The sequence below is a fragment of the Cylas formicarius genome, unplaced genomic scaffold (assembly GCF_029955315.1).
Source record: "Cylas formicarius isolate icCylForm1 unplaced genomic scaffold, icCylForm1.1 PGA_scaffold_8__14_contigs__length_24414737, whole genome shotgun sequence".
NCBI classification, from domain to species: Eukaryota; Metazoa; Arthropoda; class Insecta; order Coleoptera; family Brentidae; genus Cylas; species Cylas formicarius.
This window is the reverse complement of record NW_026844361.1, coordinates 23,804,817-23,824,597: the sequence shown is the minus strand read 5'-3', so window position 1 is coordinate 23,824,597 and position 19,781 is coordinate 23,804,817. Positions and strand designations below refer to the sequence as shown.

General features: G+C 39.1%; 1 protein-coding gene across 1 annotated transcript; it reads right to left on the bottom strand.

The window, feature by feature from the left end:
* Window positions 1–3,160: 3,160 nt before the first annotated feature.
* Window positions 3,161–17,323, bottom strand: LOC132706378 (uncharacterized). The gene is made up of 2 exons (XM_060677683.1): window positions 17,214–17,323; window positions 3,161–3,446 (listed from the first exon to the last, which is right to left on the bottom strand). Exons 1-2 carry the CDS (start codon window positions 17,311–17,313, stop codon window positions 3,172–3,174), a joined length of 375 nt encoding a protein of 124 aa, XP_060533666.1. The 5' UTR covers window positions 17,314–17,323; the 3' UTR covers window positions 3,161–3,171.
* Between the last annotated feature and the right edge of the window lie 2,458 nt (window positions 17,324–19,781).

Below are 19,781 nucleotides of genomic sequence, written 5' to 3'. Positions count from 1 at the left end.
ACTCTTGTCAGGTTGTCTGCGCTCTGGGTATTTGTTAGAATACATACGCTCGGCTTCCACACAATTTCTTTGGCATCAGATGTAGCAAGACAGCATATCACATTTTTCTTCGTTTGTAAAATTACCTCCCTCCATTGTAGAACAAAATAAATTAGAAAAAGACAACAACAATAAAAATACAAAAACAATAACTAAAGGAATAAACTTATGATCGACTGATAACAAAGACAAATAACATTAATGTGTCATTGAAATTGATTGGATGTCATTTTGTCATGGCCTACTCCATTTAAATGCTGAAATGTATTAAAAATCCATTTTTATGGATAAAAACATAAGTAACCGTATTGTATCGTACATCGTTGAATTCGCAATGAAAAGCACAACCTAATACTGTGTGTACTTTTTTTCCGTCCCATAAGAAAAATCAAAGTTGATGGTGGTTCCATGGAATCGAAACGCTGTAATGAAAATTTGTTAACGTCAATTTGGAGAGATTAAAAAGTGCCAATGGAAAAGTGTTTTCCGTTTTTTCATATCTTTTCAAATAGCTTTAAAAAATAATAAAAACGAAATCGCAATATTTCGGTTTTTCTCGGATATTTCCGGAACGGGTTGGAATTTTCAAATTTGTAAAACGGGATCTTGTTCGGTATCAAAATGCGCAACTTTTGTCTAATTTAACCGACACTGTATCTCTTATAGTTTCCGAGATCCCCATGCTGTGCATCCTTATCTTGGACACACTGTATATATATATAGTGTTCGAAGTGTTTTCGGAGCGCGAGCATTGAAGATGCCAAGTGAGATTTTGGCGAAACGTCTGCAGGATTCCAGTCGGATGCAAGATTTGCAGGATTCCAGTCGGATGCAGGATTCCAGTCGGAGTTCAACGAGCGAACGGATGATATCCCGGAATATAGTGTCATCACATTTTTCCATCCGTGAATCAATACGTGAGAATATATATATATATATATATATATATATATATATATATATATATATATATATATATATATAGTATATTTTCTAAGGAGCTATTAATTGGATAGAAGACAATATGTATTCACTTTAAAAGGTTAAATGTGCTTTAATACACTTAGATAAGGTAGTTCTGCCAAGTTTAACACCGGTTTCATCTTTTTCAAGCCTCCTAATTAAAATATCTAATGTAGGCACGCTTTGTTCCTCGTATAACTGCTAAATTTTACGCCGTATTATATCTTGATCACTTTCATCTATCCTCGAGAAAACGTCAACATCGCTTCTTTTTTTCCTCGCTGAAATGGGATTATTCACAATTTTCTATAATGTTGGAATTTTCGTCAATGTGGCCGTTTCTTCTAAAGATGCTTGCTTGCTGGCACCACGTTCAATGAGAGTCAAATCAACATTGTTTATAACTTCCTTAGTCTCAACAGAATAGTGTTTTCTACATTTGGGCGGGAGCATCTCTTGAGATACACTAGACTCGCACATATTTTGCATAATTCGCACACGATTCAACACACGTTGTATTACATACGAAATAAGAATGATTACTAATAAACTTAAACTAAGTAGTATACCAATCCAAAGAATATTAAACACAGGTAGGTATAAAATTATTTTCCATCACGGACCACAATTTTACCCGAATTTAAATTCCGATCGCCCTTGGATAATCCCATGCAAAAGCAATTGGTCACTTTCTTATATCTATGAACAGACCATACCCACAACAGGTGTTAGGTCCTTTGTGCGACGCTGTAAGTTCTGCGCTTGGCTACAAACCCCGGCATTGTCCTCGACGCCGCACCGCCACCCCACCCCGCGCAGATAAAACTGATTTACAAGTTTGCGTTTACGATTTCACACCATCCTTATCGGCGGAGGATCAAATAAAGTCGGTTTCTTGTAAACTTCCGACACTACGCCACCTTATTAGAGACCTCCGCCGCGGCGGAGGGTTAACAATGCCGCCCCCGCCAAAGCGAAACGCAAAACAGACCGCCGAGATTTTTCGTCGCCCCCTTTTTTTCCCGCTCCTAACCGCCACCCCCTCGTCCGCCCGCCCCAACGACCGAGAGACTCAACAGGTGCAGGTATTGATATCAGTTTATTGGAAAATGGGGTGTTTTACAGGCCGATTTGAAGTATCCGGCAAGCGGCACGAACCGCCCCCCGATGTCATTTTACGAGCCGGCGGCGGCGACGTTAAAATCGAACAACAGGGGCGGGATGGATCGACGCGATTTTAACCGTTTTTTTTTTATTGCTTGTCGCCGGCTTGCGTTTGGAATTACAATATTATTTACTTATTAGCTATTTTTTATTTGTTCATATTCATTCATATTGAAAAATAATTGCAAATAAATGCAGAAGGAATCCATAAGATTTGTAAAAAAGTTAATGAATCCTCTCACTTTCGTATTTGATATAACCCACAGCAAACCGTGTAGATGTGGGTCAAAATATGGGCAGACACCATGTATCTACAGTGTATCCAAATAATTTGTTGTGTGCGATTTGCTTTGTTGATGGAGAATTATAATTATTGGTTAGTTGGTTGGAAATTTTTCGAAAACCACTGTTTAATTGCTCAAGTTAATGCAGTCAGTCAGCGGTGTATGGGGAGTCCCGAATACTGAAGAGAAATGAAGAAATTTCAAAACAGCATGTCTCAATTTCTTTAAATATAACGCCCAAGTTTTTTTTTATATAAAATGTTTGGTTATGTTGATTTGAATAAAATCAATCTTTACGGCTCTGGATGTTGTTTTCTTGATGTATTGGTTGTCAAGAATTAGTCCCGGACATTCTGTCCCTTCACGTAAACTTAGAAGCTCATTTTAAATAGTGCAGTTTTGTGCAAAAAATTACAGGCATACATAAGGAGTGAACAAGGACTTATGTTTGAAAAACTCGTAAATAACCATTAGGTTTAATGTGATCTGTAGCGAAAATTCAATTGCAAAAACAAAATATGTATGGCACTGTTATTTCGACGAAATTCTAATATCTCATCAAATATTTCTAATTTAAGTTGTAATAATGGATTTTCATTATACTAAACGTATATCTCAAAAATGTCAAGCTTAAATCCTAGCCTTGTCCAAGTCATTCTTTCAGTCATTTTTCGAAAGGGTCGTGATTTTTTTTAATTCTTGGCCGAAAACACCCACCCATTTAACAGTACAAGCTGCGTAATCCGATTGCCGATCCCGAATATCTGCATTCGTGTAAATACCCTCGCCCGTACGTGTGCATACGCGTATTCCGCCGCCCCCCACGATTGAAACGCGGGGGAATAACAACCCCCGCTGTTGCGCTCTTGACCCAGTGAAGCTCGCAAAAATGTGGGTCAGATTGCCAAGCACCAGGGTGACTACGGAGGGTGTGGAGGGGGCCAGGTCGAAAAACTCGTTCAGTGCCGTTTATGTCGGTTGAGACGTCGTCACACCCTAGAAAAAAATTGCGGGAAATGTACCGTGCGATATTATCAATTTTTCAAAAACAAAACAAAGATTAAAAATTTTAAAAATATCGATAACAATGTACACATTCCAACGATCGTTAATGAGAATGTTTAAAGAGATTTCGGCCGCTGATGCTTCTGCGTCGTTAAAGTCGACATTCCCATTTCTTTTACGGTTTTATATTAATTGTTTATTCCGGGAAATCGAAATTGGGCAACGGGCGTTTGTTTGACGTTTTTAACAAATTTACCAAACCTCGTTAAAACGACAATAAAGTTAATTTATGTGCTACCGATCCGGGATACTTACGCAATTTAAATTCTGAGAAGCCGCCGTCATGTTTTATTCAAATATGGACGTTACATTTTAATATATTAGAAAAAAATCTATCGGTATACGAAACTTTTCGAATGCCCAGTTCAGTTCAACACAGCAAATTAATGTTATGATCGAAATTCTTATAATCTTACTCTCGTCTGGCGTCCAGAATAATGATTATTGAACGTTTGAAACTATTAAATAACAATAAAACCAAACTAGATTCTTGAAATTACAAAACAAGTCAAAAAGCGGTCATTAACCCACTGGTCATAATGGCACTGGTTGCGTGAGCTGACAGGACTCAATAATGGCCATAATAATTACTAATTATTCTTAAATGTAGTGGTACGAACGAATTTTCCATATTTCAGACAGTCATACTACTCTACGAAAAAAATGCATGATGTTTTCCCTGTGGGTAACTTGTTTCCAGGTCATGTTCGTTACTACATATTCTTTTTATCGGTCATACTTATATGAACCGGACGTAATGGCATCCGGACACAAAATTGGTCATAATAATTACGAATTCTTGTTATAAGTCCCATCGATGGGGAAATGTGGGGGTTATGTTTGTTAATACACCTGAGAACATATCCGGTGCTCGTTCTGGCTGTCCATAGCACAAATCTCAACCAAAGACCAAGGTCAAAGTCGTTGCAAGTAAACATTTTTTTGAATTTTAGGAATGCACCTTGTTCAATTCGGATTTCAATGTCCTTGTCTGAAGACCATTCTTCATAAGGCCCAGTTCCAAGGTACCTAAAATTTTTCCACGCATTCTATAACTTTTCGATTATCCGTTAAACTGGCACTTTTAAATGTATTTATATCTCTAGGGATAACCATGAATTTAGTTTTCTTTGTGTTTGTTTAATCCTACATCCGGGCTACAGTCTCCCATTAAAGTAACAATCTGTTGCAGATCATCCATCCATCCATCATCTCTGATGCATTATCCTCAGAAATATTTTTAGGGAACGACTCGTGAGGGTAATGAGTCTGTGTTCTTCGCATTTTCGTGCACCGGTCTTCTTTGGTAGAGGAATAAAATTTGCAAATAGTCACTGTTCCGGGTATTGCCCAGTGTCATATATTTGGTTGAATTACTTGCCGCTCTCGTCTAAAAGATTGGGTATATCTGATCGCAGATAAACCATTTAAGAGACCATGTTCGCATATTTTTGTTGATAAAACCCATATGAATCGGTCATAATGCCATCAAATGCGCAAAAAATTGAACGGCCATATTACCACTTCTTCGCAACCGTTATGACCACAGTTCTGGCACTGTATTTAGGCATCACCGTTTTCCAGGGACGGCCGCGACGCCACTGGGATTATGACTGTGAGCTGTCCGTGCTTTTTTTTATTTGTTTAATTGTTTTTTTCATCAATTTTACAGTCGAAACGTACACGAACGTATAAATCACGCGGGCGGTCAACACGGTGGAAATATAACACGTCCTTACATATTATTATATGAAATTTTATGACGGCCACGACGCAGCGGCAGCGACAAAAACCCCGAACGGGTATATGTACGTCCGAACAATAATTTCGGCCATTAACGTTATTAACGGCGGCCGTAAATTCCGAAAACTAACGACAAACAGAAGCCATTTTAATAGACGTGACGACTACGAAAATCGTCATTTTACGGGAAAAAATTTAATAACCACGGACGCGGTCTCTCGTTCGCGCTCGCGTATCAAATATTAAGATCTTCTACGTTCGGATAACGCGGGAAGAGGGACCGAGAGGGAGCGAGAGTTTCGAAGAATCGGAACGGTCGAAGATTCCGACGGCAGATGGTAAAAATGCCGTGTTTAATGTTTACCTTTTTTTTCCTCTCTCCCGATTCCCTTAATATGCGTTTTATATCGTCGGTTTTATGTCCGAGATCTGTTTTGGAAGCTCAGGACGTAAACGTTTCAATCCTATCGGGTTACACGTGGGAAAAATGCGATTTCCTGGAAGCGACCGTCTCTGGGGGTACCACGGGGACTTCGTTTCGGGCTTCTGGTGCTTAATGGTTCCGTTAACTAATTTAAAGATCTTAATTGAAAAATGGTTGCCTTAAGGGTTCTCCATTATCACCAGTTCTTGAGTAACCAAACAATCGCAATATGGGAATCACTCTAACAATATATAAGCAGGCACAGAGTAGAATGCTAGTAAAGCTCTGAAGAAGCCAACAGGACGATTCACCAACAACCGACACCGGAATAATCCAGAAAGTTGGAACATTATATTGGGTTGTTCGGAAAGTCATTTCGTTTTTTTTTTGGGAACATGAAAGACAGTTTTCGTATAATGAATAAATATTTTATTAAATTATATATTGGCCATTCTGGTCCCACACCTTTTGCCATCTTTCTGGCAGTAACATAATTCCCCTCTCATAAAAGTTTTGGTCCTTGCTGGCAAAAAACTGGTTCAGGTGGTTTTTGACATCTTCATTTGAGATAAAGGTTTTGCCATCCAAAAAATTTTGCAGGGACCGGAACAAATAGTAGTCGGAAGGCGCCAGATCCGGAGAATATGGTGGATGTTGCAGTACGTCCCATTCAAGCTGTAAAAGTTTTTGGCGAGTGACCAAACTTGCGTGAGGTCTCGCATTATCCTGGTGGAACACTACACCCTTCCTGTTGATTAATTCGGGCCTCTTCTCTTTAAGTGAATCATTCAATTTGTCCAGTTGATGACAATAGACTTCTGAATTAATCGTTGTATTGTCCGGCAAAAGCTCAAAAAAAACGATTCCTTTGACATCCCACCAAACGGAGAGCATCACCTTTTTTTGGTGAATGTTGGCTTTTGACACGTTTTGAGCCGATTCATCTTTTCTGCTCCATGACCTCTTGCGTTTAATATTGTTGTATACAACCCATTATTCGTCCCCAGTAATAATCCGCTTCAAAAATGGATCATTTTCTTGACGTTTGAGGAGCGAATCAACGCGTCAACAAATTTCGCTCCGTAAGGACATGGGGCACCCACACATCGAGCTTCGAGGTTAAGCCCATGCCTTTCAAATGGTCATAAACAGTCGAATTCGACAAATTTAATCTCTCACCGATCTCTCGTGTGGTTATTCGCCGATTTGCATCAACTAATGCCTTTATCGCATCTTTGTCAGCTTCGACATGCCGTCCAGACCGTGGTGCATCTTCGACATCAAAATTGTCGGATCGAAATTTTGCAAACCAGTTCTGGCACTGGCGTACTGTTAACACGCCTTCTCCATACACATCCGTCAATTTTTTTCTCGCTTGGATAGCATTTTTACCTTTTCTGAAGTAAAAAAGTAAAATATGACGAAAATGCTGCTTATTGCTCTCCATATTTAAAAGGGCACCAACCAAAAACTACTGCGTAGAATTAATAGAACTTTTTCACACACAAGCCTTGCAATATCAGCTGTCAAGACATATAATGATTATGCGGCTTAAGTGTGAAGTTGGTTTCGAAAAAACGTAATTAAGTCCTCTGACGGGAAAAAACGAAATGACTTTCCGAACAACCTTATAATTGTTTTCCATTTTTGTCAGTTGCCGAAGACTTGAAAATGTGTCGGCCTTAAGAACATGTCATCTATAAAATGCCTGTAACATAAACAATAACTTAGAAATTAATGATTTAGGAGTTATCTTGTACCATTCTTTCGGGAAAGATTTCAGAGAAGGGTACTGAACATGCTCAATAAATTCAAATTGTGCGGGTCTACTGAAAAGAGAGAAACGATTACTTAGGAGTTGCCCTGCACTACTTCCTCAGAAAACATTTTGGAAACTTACTTTGAAAATGCTCGATCGATCATTTATCTTGCTATGTACTACTATTTGATTGGAGTTTTCTGCTGAGAGACCCCTATCATAATTGACCAGAAATACACAACGCTTAAAAACGAATGAAGCTATAGGTCTTAGTCCATAGTTTAAAAGCAAACACAAGTTCAGGGTTTAGGATTCAGTTCTTCCCTTACATTATTCTAGTAATATCTGTTTAAAGAATAATTATTATTATTACTAGAAGAGACTAAATTATCATGGTCCAGGACATGAAACAACTGTGACATTATGTGAACTCATTAACGAAGCCTAAAGCAAGCCAGCAAGCCCTAAAACCACCTTCTAGAACTTTTTCATTCCTGCTGATATCCCGACGTCGTAACCCTCCTTCACCCCCGGCACGACGTCGTCCAAGAAACACAACATCCCACCCCCCGCCCCCGGTAATCGATAATCCGGCGAAAACGAGGGGTAGGTTCGAGTCCCCGACCCTCCCCCTCCTCCTCCTCCTCAGCTAACCGCTATATATGTTTCGGTTACTCTCCCGTTCGCTTCGAAAAAACGCGAGATATATCGCGGCACTAAAGACACCCCCCCTACCCGCCCTTTTCGTCCCGTTCCGGCCGTGGCGTCCGTCTCAGTCGCACGCTATCTTGGAAGTTACTCGAGTCAATGATTTATCCCTGCGAGAGCCGACGGCGTTCCTTAAGCACCCTCGACAAAAGGACTTTTCTTTGCTCCGGCCAAGACTCCACTTGGAGCAGCTCTCGGTTATTTATTGGGGGTCTCGCGCGGGGGTGGTTTGTTTATCCCGTGTCGGTTTTTGTTCGGTCCTCGGCTAGTGGGAGACTTCGACCCCAACACCCGCACGTCTATGTAACGACCCGGTTCGAAGGTTCCACCTTTACTTTTCAAGCTTTCTCCTTGTCGGGGAAGCGATTCTTCAATGCCGTCCGGCCTGCCCTTTACAGCCAACATACATATTTCGGGTATTCTGAAAACGCTTTGTTCAGCTCGAGAGTTAGATGATCCAGGTGATGGTTGTACTATGCTATATTTACTCTTTGAGTGCTGGGATTACAGTGGAGAGTGGCTAGTTGCTCATGAATTCTAGGGACAGCACCTTTTCCATAGACAATATTATAAAGCATTATAAGGTTTCTTCTCCTAGATCGATGTCACATTCTCTGATTAGTATTTTCTACCTGAAATTATTATAGACTTATTATAGATGAAAGACTAAAAAGAGGAACAGCATGCGGGTTTGACCAACATTTGCTAAAATCTGCCTCTTATTCAGATTCTCGTCCAAAAAAAAATGACCCCACAGAAGAACGCTTTCTAGACTCAATCTAGGAATGAATTAACGGTATTCCTGTATAAACTTAAACTAGAGGGAAGGATCAAAAATATTAGTCATGAATTGATTGAAGAAAATGTGGAACGGAGCAAGAAAGTGAATCAGATAATGTTGGCTGGCTAGAGTAGAAGGAAATAATATGCACCAGTTGCTTTGACAGGGTTAGCTTTATCAAGAAATCTAGAAGTAGCATCTCTTCCATGGAGAATATGATAAAAGGTAATAAGTTCTCTTCTCTTATATCGTCATCATATTAAGGATAGGAAATATGTTAATATCATCGTAATTGTTCATTTGTAAGCTATTTTTATTATTATTATTATTTGGTTATCTTTTATATTTAACCTGCTAGAGTCTGTATCGCAGTGAAATGTAATAAACAAAATATTTTTTCTACTCCCATCTGTAAAATACCTAATTACATACCGATTTACCACGTCAGTTTCGTTTCCGATCCGGATCCCGAACCACTTCGGACTTTTCTGGGATTTTACCGCACGGGTTTGGGAGCAATCGGACGTTTGTCAAGTCTGATGGTCATGTCAGTGAATGTATTCGTGTTTTTTTGCGAAAATGTACCCAAAAACTAACGGTCGTAGAAAAAGTGTACTACGCAACACGTTCGGTAAACTATTTAAGTTACTCGTTTATAAAACACTCGCTCCGCTCGTGTCAAATAAACTGGTGAGTCAAATTCTGTTTACCGCACTTGGTGCATAATATACAATATCAATCTAATTTTTTAAATAATTTATGCTCGATCAACTGAAGATATTCCTTATGTACAGCATAAAATGGAGACCAGGCATGAGAGAAGTATTGGAAATGAGGACTCACAAGCGAACAATACAAAAATTTTGATGTATTTACACCGGTGAAGTACTATGGTAAAGGAACCAAGCATCTGAAAAGTTTTATTAACGACATTATGAATTTGATTAGATTAATTGATCAATTTGTAGACATTTAGACATAGACATACGATTTTGCATTTTGAAGGGTTAAGATTCATGCCATTTTTGGTGAAGAACGTGGCCCATATTTACATTCGAAACGTTGACATAGTTGATGTGATATTGATATTGATATTTGTATCTTTTTATCAGCTATACAGGACTATGACGACCGAGCCCAATTTTGCTGTTAAATAGTCCAGACTCGTTAACACGATACTGAAAAAAAAGAACGGACAAACACTCATCACTTAAGCCCCGGGTATATTAATTTATTCACAATTAACCAGTTTAAAAGGGTTCGCCGTCTCACTCTCTCCAGCTCGACACTCGTCTGAATACGGTTAAAATAATTTTTAATCATTAATGAAAACGGTCGCGATATTTTAACGCCATCAAAACACCACCAATTCTAATAATTGTGAGTTGAACTAATTAAGGACTGGCGAGTCCGCGCGTCGAATACACACCGAGTGTTAAATAGTTGTCTCCGATATAGTAATTGGACGTTTCCGGAGACCGTACCGGCGGGGGGGGGGGGGGGGGGGGCGACGAGCGTTGTTTGTGTGTGTGTGTGTGTGTGGGTTAGGACGAGCCGGTAATTTGTTTAAAATTGTTTTTCGTTCGTGCGGCGGACTTGCCCGTAGGATCTAAATTGGTGCCATTGGTGGTCGCCTGCGCGGTGATTCATTGCAAAACTCGGTTTGCTTAAATTAAAATTATACTAATGGAATTGACAGGTCATTTTTTTTGTTTCAGTTGACAGAAACAATTTCAAAAATACAATTAAATTTGTATTTACCACCTTCTTCTTGAACGTATAATGTATAATGCTTTCCGTGCCGTGGAGTTTTCCAATAACAATACCGTTATTACTTCTTTGAAAAGCTTTGACTCACGTGAGTCAAACCCTCTTGGTTGTCTTATTATAAATATATTAAAGACGCGTTATTGTTAGTTTACTATTTTGATTTCATATTAATTTTCAATGAATAACAATAATAATAACAATAGTAATATTAATAATAATTATATCGCCACAAATCTGCAAAAAAAGCACGACTGGAAAATTAGTAAGTGCTTACCTCTTGCCAATGAAATAAAAGATATGTGGAACCAAGGAAGAGTCATTGTAGTACCATTTATTATAGGCGCAACCGCAGAAATACCACATACATTGATCGCAAACCTTAAAAAGCTCAACATTAGAGAACGGATATGCACATTTTGGTGGAATTTGACTAATCAATTAACAAATGGTCAGTTGACCAGTCCCAACACTAGTGCGGAGAAATAAAACCTCGCATGCGGAAGGACGACCGGGTGGCCCACCAATAATTTGACCAATTTCGATAGTATAGGATAGCAATTTTTAACAACTTTATTTTCTCTGTTGTTCTAAAAATCTGCTTAAGCGTGAAGTGATAAAAAAGAATATAAAATATATAATACATAATAATATTTATTACAGACAATTCGCGCCAAAAAGAAGTTGGAAATAGGAAAAAAAGAATCAAAAAAATTATAAATTAAAAGAAGAGAAAAAAACTACTGTTTGGGGAAAACAACAGGGAAATTATAGTGTACGGTATGAAGTAATTAAAAGCAATTCCAGAATAATTCCAAGGAGGAAAGCGAGCAATTTCATACGGGCGGAAAACAGCGTAGCCAGTGCTTTTTCATAGACCATAAGTTTTTGCGGATAATAGAAATTATAGTTGCATATATTACGTACAGGGCGTATGATAAATATAAATGTCATATGGTTTATCCCAAATGGATAAAATAAATAAAATCGTTATTTTACAATTTATTCTGTTGAATAACGCCTGTAGCTGGGCGCCAGAATATAAACAGACCACCCTGTACTATTTATAATAATGTTCACAATAGGCTATTTACTACATAGTAATATTTTGTAAGTCAATAGTACCCAACAACGAAAAAAAAGAATAAGAAAACAAAACAGCGGACAGTGCCAAGAAAGCGAAAAACCAGTAAAAATTAAACATATAAATCTAAACACGCGTAACCTCTCCCTCACCCCTTGCGCCCGCGAGTGTCCAGACGCCCGCGCTCGGCCTCCTTAGTTCTCCGTACAGCAGACGAATCAAGCGTGCTGCCACCGCGTTGCCGAAAACAATTGAATTATTTATACTCCGGTCAACGGGGGGCCGCCGCCGCCGCCACCTATACGCGGAACATAATAGAAAATAAACTTAATTATGGCCGCTGCGCGCTTAAGAGACCCGCCGCCTCTGGGCTTGCCCACTAATGTCGAATTAACAATTAAATATTGCGAAACATTCAATTTATGAATTATTCTACCGGCGGGGGACCAGGGAGGGGCGGACGCCGCCCCCGCCTCCCTCTCCCTCGAAAATTACGCTAAAATTTAGATTAGATTTGAGAGTTGGTCGGCCGCTAAATAGATTTTAAGGTAAACGTTGTTACCGCCGCCGCCGCCTCCGTCTGTGTTGTTTTGTTTGCGCGCAAAGTAAATATGGAAGACGGGGGTCCCCCCGAAGCTTTTTATTCAGATGTTTGCACCGCTACCGTTTCGCCGGCTCGTTACGCCGCTGGCGACAACGACAAACTTCGACGGCGGAAGTTTTGAAGTTTTCCATCGCCCCTGGTATAGCAAAAAAAAATCGATTTTATGCTTTTCGAGTTTTACGAACATACGTATTATTTGGAGTGCAATGGATGACAATTGCAATTATGTGCCAATCGCATTTCGTGCGGAAGAAATCAAATTACGTTGCCTGATTTGTTATACGAAAGCAAATTTGTAAGAAGATATCATATACCTATCATAGTAACACTTTTATTTTGAGAACATCAAATATGACACCATTCGATATATAGAAACATAAAGTTGTTAATACATTAGGCTAAATTTTGGACCACCCTGTATTATAACACATACACGCAACTGGTCAACGTAAAGAAACTGTAGACATAGTCATAATTAACGATACCCAAATCAAGGCATTTGCAATTACCAAAAAGACAAAATACCAAAAACATTTGGATTTATTTGTGAAATGCTTTTTATAAATACCAACATCCTTGTAGATCTGTTGACACACATATCTCTTATGTTATCACCTGCTATTGTTAGTGGCTCTTTTTATTTAGACGCAAACTTACCAAAATCCTCCTGGGGTCAGCAGGATTATAAACTTTAAACATTTTTGCATTATACAGGAATACGCTTAACTTTTTAAAGACAACTTTTTTAACGCTTTGTTATAAGATTTAGTCTATTTTGTGCGGTTTCTAAAAACATGATACGAATAATCCAAATAAAGCGAAATGGGTCAAATATTCGATTTTATCGGTTCTCATGTCGATCGGCCCACGTAACCGTCCGCCTAACCTCCTCGTGACTTTGACGTGTTCGACCTTGACTCCTTACCGCCACCCCCGCCCCCAGACGACCGACCAGCCACACCGAGCCTCTCCACGTAAAAATCAATCGAATACACGGGACCTCGGCAGAGCTCTCTCGCCGTCGTCGTAGTCGTCCCCCCTCCGGCCCCTCTTCGACCCCGCGCGCGCCCCCGCCCCGCGATGTTGAACCGATCAGTCGATCGTAGCCGGTCGGCTATTGGCCGCCGTGCCGCGCAGAATCGATACATGCTATTCTATTGCTATAGATGACTACCTATCGAACCAATCGAGTCCTATATATAGGGCATACGGAGGCTGCCCTATGTATTACCTGCTCGATCGGTTCGGGCTTATGTATAGATATATAGGTGAGTATAGATAGGAGCGGTGACTGCGGACGATCGCGTAATATACAGAGGGTACCGCGGGAAATTGCCTCGCGCGAGCTCAAAGAGGTGCGTTTTTTTCATTCGATCGACTGACGCCGTGGTTCGGCCGCCGCATCGAGCCTCGAGGTGAGATCAAAAAGTAACCAAAACTAGGGATAACTATTCTTTGTGCAAAAACGTCCAGTAGACAGCAGCTCCTTCGAGATCTCGGAAAATTGGACGGTACTTTTTTCTTGGGAGGAACTCTATGGTGAAAAGCAGAACTCGCTATGGTATGGTTTGTTTTAAATTAAATTTAAATAACTGCAGTGCAACAACAATAACAGCGATAACACCAATTACATGACGAATGATAACAGAGATTTAATTACTATCTACAAGGAACCTTAGCAACGCCTTTCTTATTAGAACCTACATTCTGAAATACCCTAAATTAAATTAATCTGACTTACCGATACACTGCTTATATTACATTACTTACTACTAGGGAAAAACTATTTATAAATTCTTCGTTTGCTGTTACAAAGTTGCATTATTGATATGCCTGTGTGTGTTATTGTGAAATTTGCTAAGTAGAATAGTAGAAATAAGGAATAAGTCCTTTATGAAGGCTATCATGAACCTGTTATTAATGTCCATTCGGAGCAATTGCGCAGTTACGTCACGACATCTTTATCTAGTTCATTACTGGATGTCCTAAATTGACTCAGGAATTTTGTTTGAATATATATAATATAGCTAAGACATACGGGGCATTTTTGATTACGTCACTATTTATTACTGCACAACTGCTTTGAGCGGAGTACAGAATGTTCGCGTCTTTCACATATAAATATATTTTTGCATCGACCCGTCTGAAATTTTTTTCAAAAAATCACTCAGCTGGATTTTTTCAAATATCTGGAGCATCCTATGGAGATCAAAAAACATGAATACAAAACGTCACCGTTTAATCCACAATGTTCCGTTCGCCACGCTTCTTTAGTCAAGGGTAATAATTTACCCTCCCAAAAGGCGCTATTTCACTTATGGCCCAATTTATTTCCGAAAAAATCAATTTTTGAGTTTTTCGCCCGTAATAGGTACTCCCTGTACATTTGTAATCTCTAGCGTCTTCCGGTTAAACAATTTTTATGACAGGTCAAAGGGTTTTCGAAAAAGAATATTTTTGTGGGATCCCTATTATACAACTGCGATTTTTAAATTTTAAAAAATACTTACCCTCAAACCCATCCCAGAAACAATCGGTTCCGTCCGAATTTCAAATCGATAGCTTCAAAAATCGCAAAAAAAATATGCCCTCCGAGTTTGCATCGCAGCCATTTTCGATTATGTTGCGAGGACAGAGCAGTGTTAAAAAGGAACCACATTTTAAAGGAATTGGACATTTTACAGAATTAAAAACAATAACTGATAACATAGTCTATCGAAGCCGAACCTTATACAGGTCGGGATGACGTGGACGTTTCCTAGAAACGAGACTATACAGAAATCCCCCGCCATTGGTCGGCGAATTCGTATATAGACCCTCAAAGTGTGTCAGGCAGCTCGCCCGGTCTGTATTTTTTTGCCTCCTCGTCCCAATATCGATTTTATATACGCCGCCCCGCTTCTCCTTCCTGCGCTTTTTCTCTTTTCGGACTTTTGCCTAATCCGTTTTTCCAATTGCCTTCCCGTTCGCAAAACGCAGACGACGTGGCATATGAGGACGTTGAAATTCGGCAGCCGTGTTTTTCGAGGGCAGAAAAAGAATTAGAACATAAATAAATGACAGCCAATAGAGTAAGACCGTGAAAAAAAAACCTCTTATTATTTTTCATGCTTTCTTCTCTTTTATCAGGATCTGAGATCCTTTACTGTTACCAGGTCAAAATTGCTTTCTTTTTTTTAACACTTCTATAGGGTGCAGTTTTCTTTGGTGCCCCATACAAGAATCACAGTAATTCACATGTGGAGATCGTGCGTTTGACAACTCCTTTTGGATGAGAGTGATATTATTATTATTAAACCAACTTTTTGTGATAGTGATGGTTATGTTTGTTTTTTTTTTTATCTTTATGTCATTTTCGTCGTTTCCTTGAATTATAACTATTAGTAAATTATTTTTTTGTTATTAAGTACCAATTTTGAAATATGTAAACCAATTGGCTGTGTTCTGGCACGTTTATATATGATTTGAAGTTTGCAAAAATAATTTTTTCCCTATGCATTGCATTTTTGTTTGAGTGTCAAATTAAAATGGTCCCAAGTCTTCAAAATTGGGAGAAACGACAGAGATATGATTAGAAGTTTTCTAAATATCTATCTTAAATTTTTTTGTCCGTTATTTAGTTCGTTTTCTTGAAAAATCACCTATATTAAATGGTATTACTAAAATAACAAATACGTTCACAATAATATATTCATAATACATATTTTCACATAAAAAATTAACGCGCTTTACAACATTATGAATCCAAAATAAAATAATCTTCTTTCGAGAAGTAAATATTTATGCATAAGTTTCTCCATATTAGTATTCTGTACCTACATTTTTTACTCTCTCAAAGCTAAATCTCTAAAGAGTGCAATGGATTCAGCAAGTTTCAAGAAAGAGGAGTAGCCATCTTTTTTTTTATAGTACATCAGTACATAGTATTTAATGTAACTTGAGTGATATCAAATGTGTAAAAAGGAAATTTAGTCTTTCGACTACTCACTGTTTACAAGAGGTACATAAAATATTATTCGAGAATTTAAAAAAATATATCAATTTAAGAACAAAAAGAGAATCGAAAACAGCAAATAAAAAAAAAACAAACAAAGTAGTAAATACAAATTGGAAAAAAGGTAACAGCTGAAGGGCAAGCACATAGTATTTTGTAAAGTAATTTTGCAAAACATTAGCTTTTGGGTACAGATTCACTCACTGAATGGCGTGTGATGTAACCCTCAGACCCGACAAACGTCAAAATACCATTGAACTGAGGTGGCTTTTACTTGATGAAAATCCGTTTATCAAATTAAATAAGAACTAAAAGTTCAGATTTTCAAGAAAATTATATATTTTTAAATGACAATTGTTTCGATAATTCAATTTAAATTTCGGGAAAATCTGAACTTGCAGTTATTATTTATTTTCAAAATACCATAGCTAAAATCTACCGTGGCTAAAGTATAGCGGAACCGTCCAAGGTGGCTAGAGGCCGTGGTTAACGAAGCTATAGTCTTAAGCTGCCACTTTGGGCAAGCGCAAGCGCAGTACAGAACTGAGTATTTTACATCGGGACGATGATGATGATGATTATTATTATTTTACGCCATTAATTCGAATGATACAGTTGCCGATATTTCTTTCCGGTATGAGCGGTTCAGAGTCCTGCCCGTGGTCCCCGCTGTGCAGGTACAACGACGCGTCGCGACGCTCCGAAAAAAAAAAACAACGGGCCGACTAAAAAATCCACTCTTCGTATTGGCCGTCGCCGATATCGAAAAGCCATCAACCAATAGCCGCCCGTTCTACCCGATATATACTTCCGATCGAACCTATGTATACATACCGACGGTATATGTATCGACGTCAAGAGACGCCCGATCTGGCATCGGTGGTGGGGAGCGGACCGTTCGATCGGGTTGGGCGGATATCGTAAAAAAGTCCATCGGCTCGGCTGCTCCCCCGCGCCGTCTTCCCACCCCCGCCAGGACCCGCGTCGCGCAACACCCTTCCCCCCTTTCCGCCGACCTCCCCCCCACGCCCTCCGCGTCGCCGCGACCTCGCGACGACCCTTGACCCCGCCGTCGAAGCAGCAGTTCGACTCTTAGTGCGCTCGTATAGATGTTCGATTTTTGCGGCGGCTATCGTCGTGACGCCGACGCCGTAGCCCCACGAACGTGGGGGGAGACGCCCCGCCGACGGAGGCAGACGACGCTGCATCTGGATGCCCGATCGCAGGAAGCGTATCCGTCGAGCGCGGTGGAAAAATGAAATTCGCCTGGTCTACGTTTCGAGGGCAGGTTATGGTTAGTTATCGACATTCACTCCTCCTCCCTCCCCACCGCTTCGGACGTATGCGTGCGTATAGGTATTCCAACCGGACGCCAAGTTTGGAGGAAGATCGCTGTCGTTTTTTGGGTTCACTTCACTTCTCCTATCATCATACTTTTCCTAATGAAGCGGCTGTTATCCACTCTGTCCAAGATAAGAATGTCTATCATGGGGAAATTGTAAACCACAAAAGTTGTATCTCTTATGGTATCCAATGTCCTCATGATAGACTTCTTTGGCTCACTGCCTACAGATTTAGAGGCCTTTCCAGTAGAGTTATATACTATTATTCTCACATTTAGTCAAGAGTTACAATTAAAGCACAAAATTAAAGAAATATTGGCCATAGCTTCTTGATTGATTAAATAAATCACTTTCTCTTTAGTTATACTGTGTTCTTCTTGGTAGAACCGCATCTGCGGATTTTCGGTTGGGGTGGCTGCAAATCATTTGACTTGCTATTCTGACAAACCAAAATTATGGTTTTCAAATTACAAAAAACCTTCCTCAAAGTGAGAAAAAAATATATTCCAATCTAAAAAATGTAAAACACAAAAGTCCATACCATCACTTTACCAAGATGTAAAATCCTTTCACAAATTTAACATTAATTTATGTTATATAAGGTAAATATATAAAATAAATGTTTTGTCTATTTAATAATGGCAACATTATAGGGAGATTCACTTCATTTTTTCTCTTGGTTTTGTAACATTAAGGAGAATTTTTTTCTTATAGTTTATAAAGGGAAGGAAAACATATACGAGGTGCGTTCAAAAAGTAGGGTGACTTTTGTCATTGGGCTGGCTACGTGCGATCGATCTTGGTTTTTTTTGTTATGTTGATACAGATGCAAAAAGAATGCAAAAAAATGTTTATAAGTGGTACAAGCCAATGATAGACGCCGATAACGAACCTAGCTCTGTGAAGTGAAAGAAGTGGTGTTGAAAAATCGTTGAATCACTATTAGAGATGTGACTGAAGAGCTTGGCATCTCTATTGGCTCTTGCTATGCAATTTTTTCCCAAGTTTTGGGCATGAAACGCGTAGCAGCAAAATTTGTTCCGAAACTGCTTAATTTTAAACAAAAGGACTGTTGAGCGAGCATCGCTCAAGGGCTGTTAAACAATGTAAATGATCCAGTTGTCCCAGAATTGCCAAGACCGAAAGAAGCACGTCAAGTTCGATCAAATGTAAAGGTTTTCTTTGACTATCGTGGCGTAGTACATCAAGAGTTCTTACCACAAGGTCGTACCATCAATAAACAATATTACCTTGAAGTTATGCCCCGAGAAGCAATACGAAGAAAACGCCCCGAATTGCGGAGACACCAAAATTCATGGATTTTGCATCACTGCTCAAGAAATTCCAGAAACCTATAAAAATAGGAAGGTTTAGAACGATTGAGGAGATTAAGGAAAAACGGCTATTCCGGAAAATGCTTACCAGAAGTTCTTCGAGAACGGGAAAAAAAGTTATCACGAATTATATCTGGTAAATTGATAAATAAATACTTTTTGATCAAACTTAAGTCACCTTACTTCTTGAACACACCTTGTAAAATTATTATGAAATACAAAAATTGTAAGTAAACGACAAGTATTTGGTCGTTCCTAACTAACAATTTGTTCAAGTATATTATTATTATGCCTCGAATTAATTTCTTAATTAATTTTGATTATTTCTTAAAAGTATTATTTATCCTTTTGGAACCAGTGTCCACTGCGCTTATTTGCGTGCTACTTTGCTTATATTCACTTAAATTAAAGAAAATCTTGTTATATCTTATTTATATTACCAATTTAATATTATACTATATTTAAATTTGGAAAATATGTTGACAAAATTTCACATTTATCGCATATCGGCAAACGCCCCCGAGTGTGTGTGGTTTTTTTTTCGGGTTTTTGGTAGCGGATTTTTCCACACGGGCGGGTCGGGATGCGACGCCCGATATCCTACGGGAACGACGCGCGCCGCCGCGACGTTCTATAGATTCATCGCGTGCTATTCGATTGGCCGATGGGTTTTCGATATCCACGTGGCCGATTCCCGATCGGACTCGTCATTGGTTCGATTGATT

Coding starts and splice junctions, on each gene's coding strand:
- LOC132706378 (XM_060677683.1), bottom strand. CDS start 17,313: ATGGACTTTTTTACGATATCCGCCCAACCCGATCGAACGGTCCGCTCC. Junction 3,447..17,213: donor CGTCGATACATATACCGTCG/GTATGTATACAT, acceptor ATTTTTTTCTAG/GGTGTGACGACGTCTCAACC.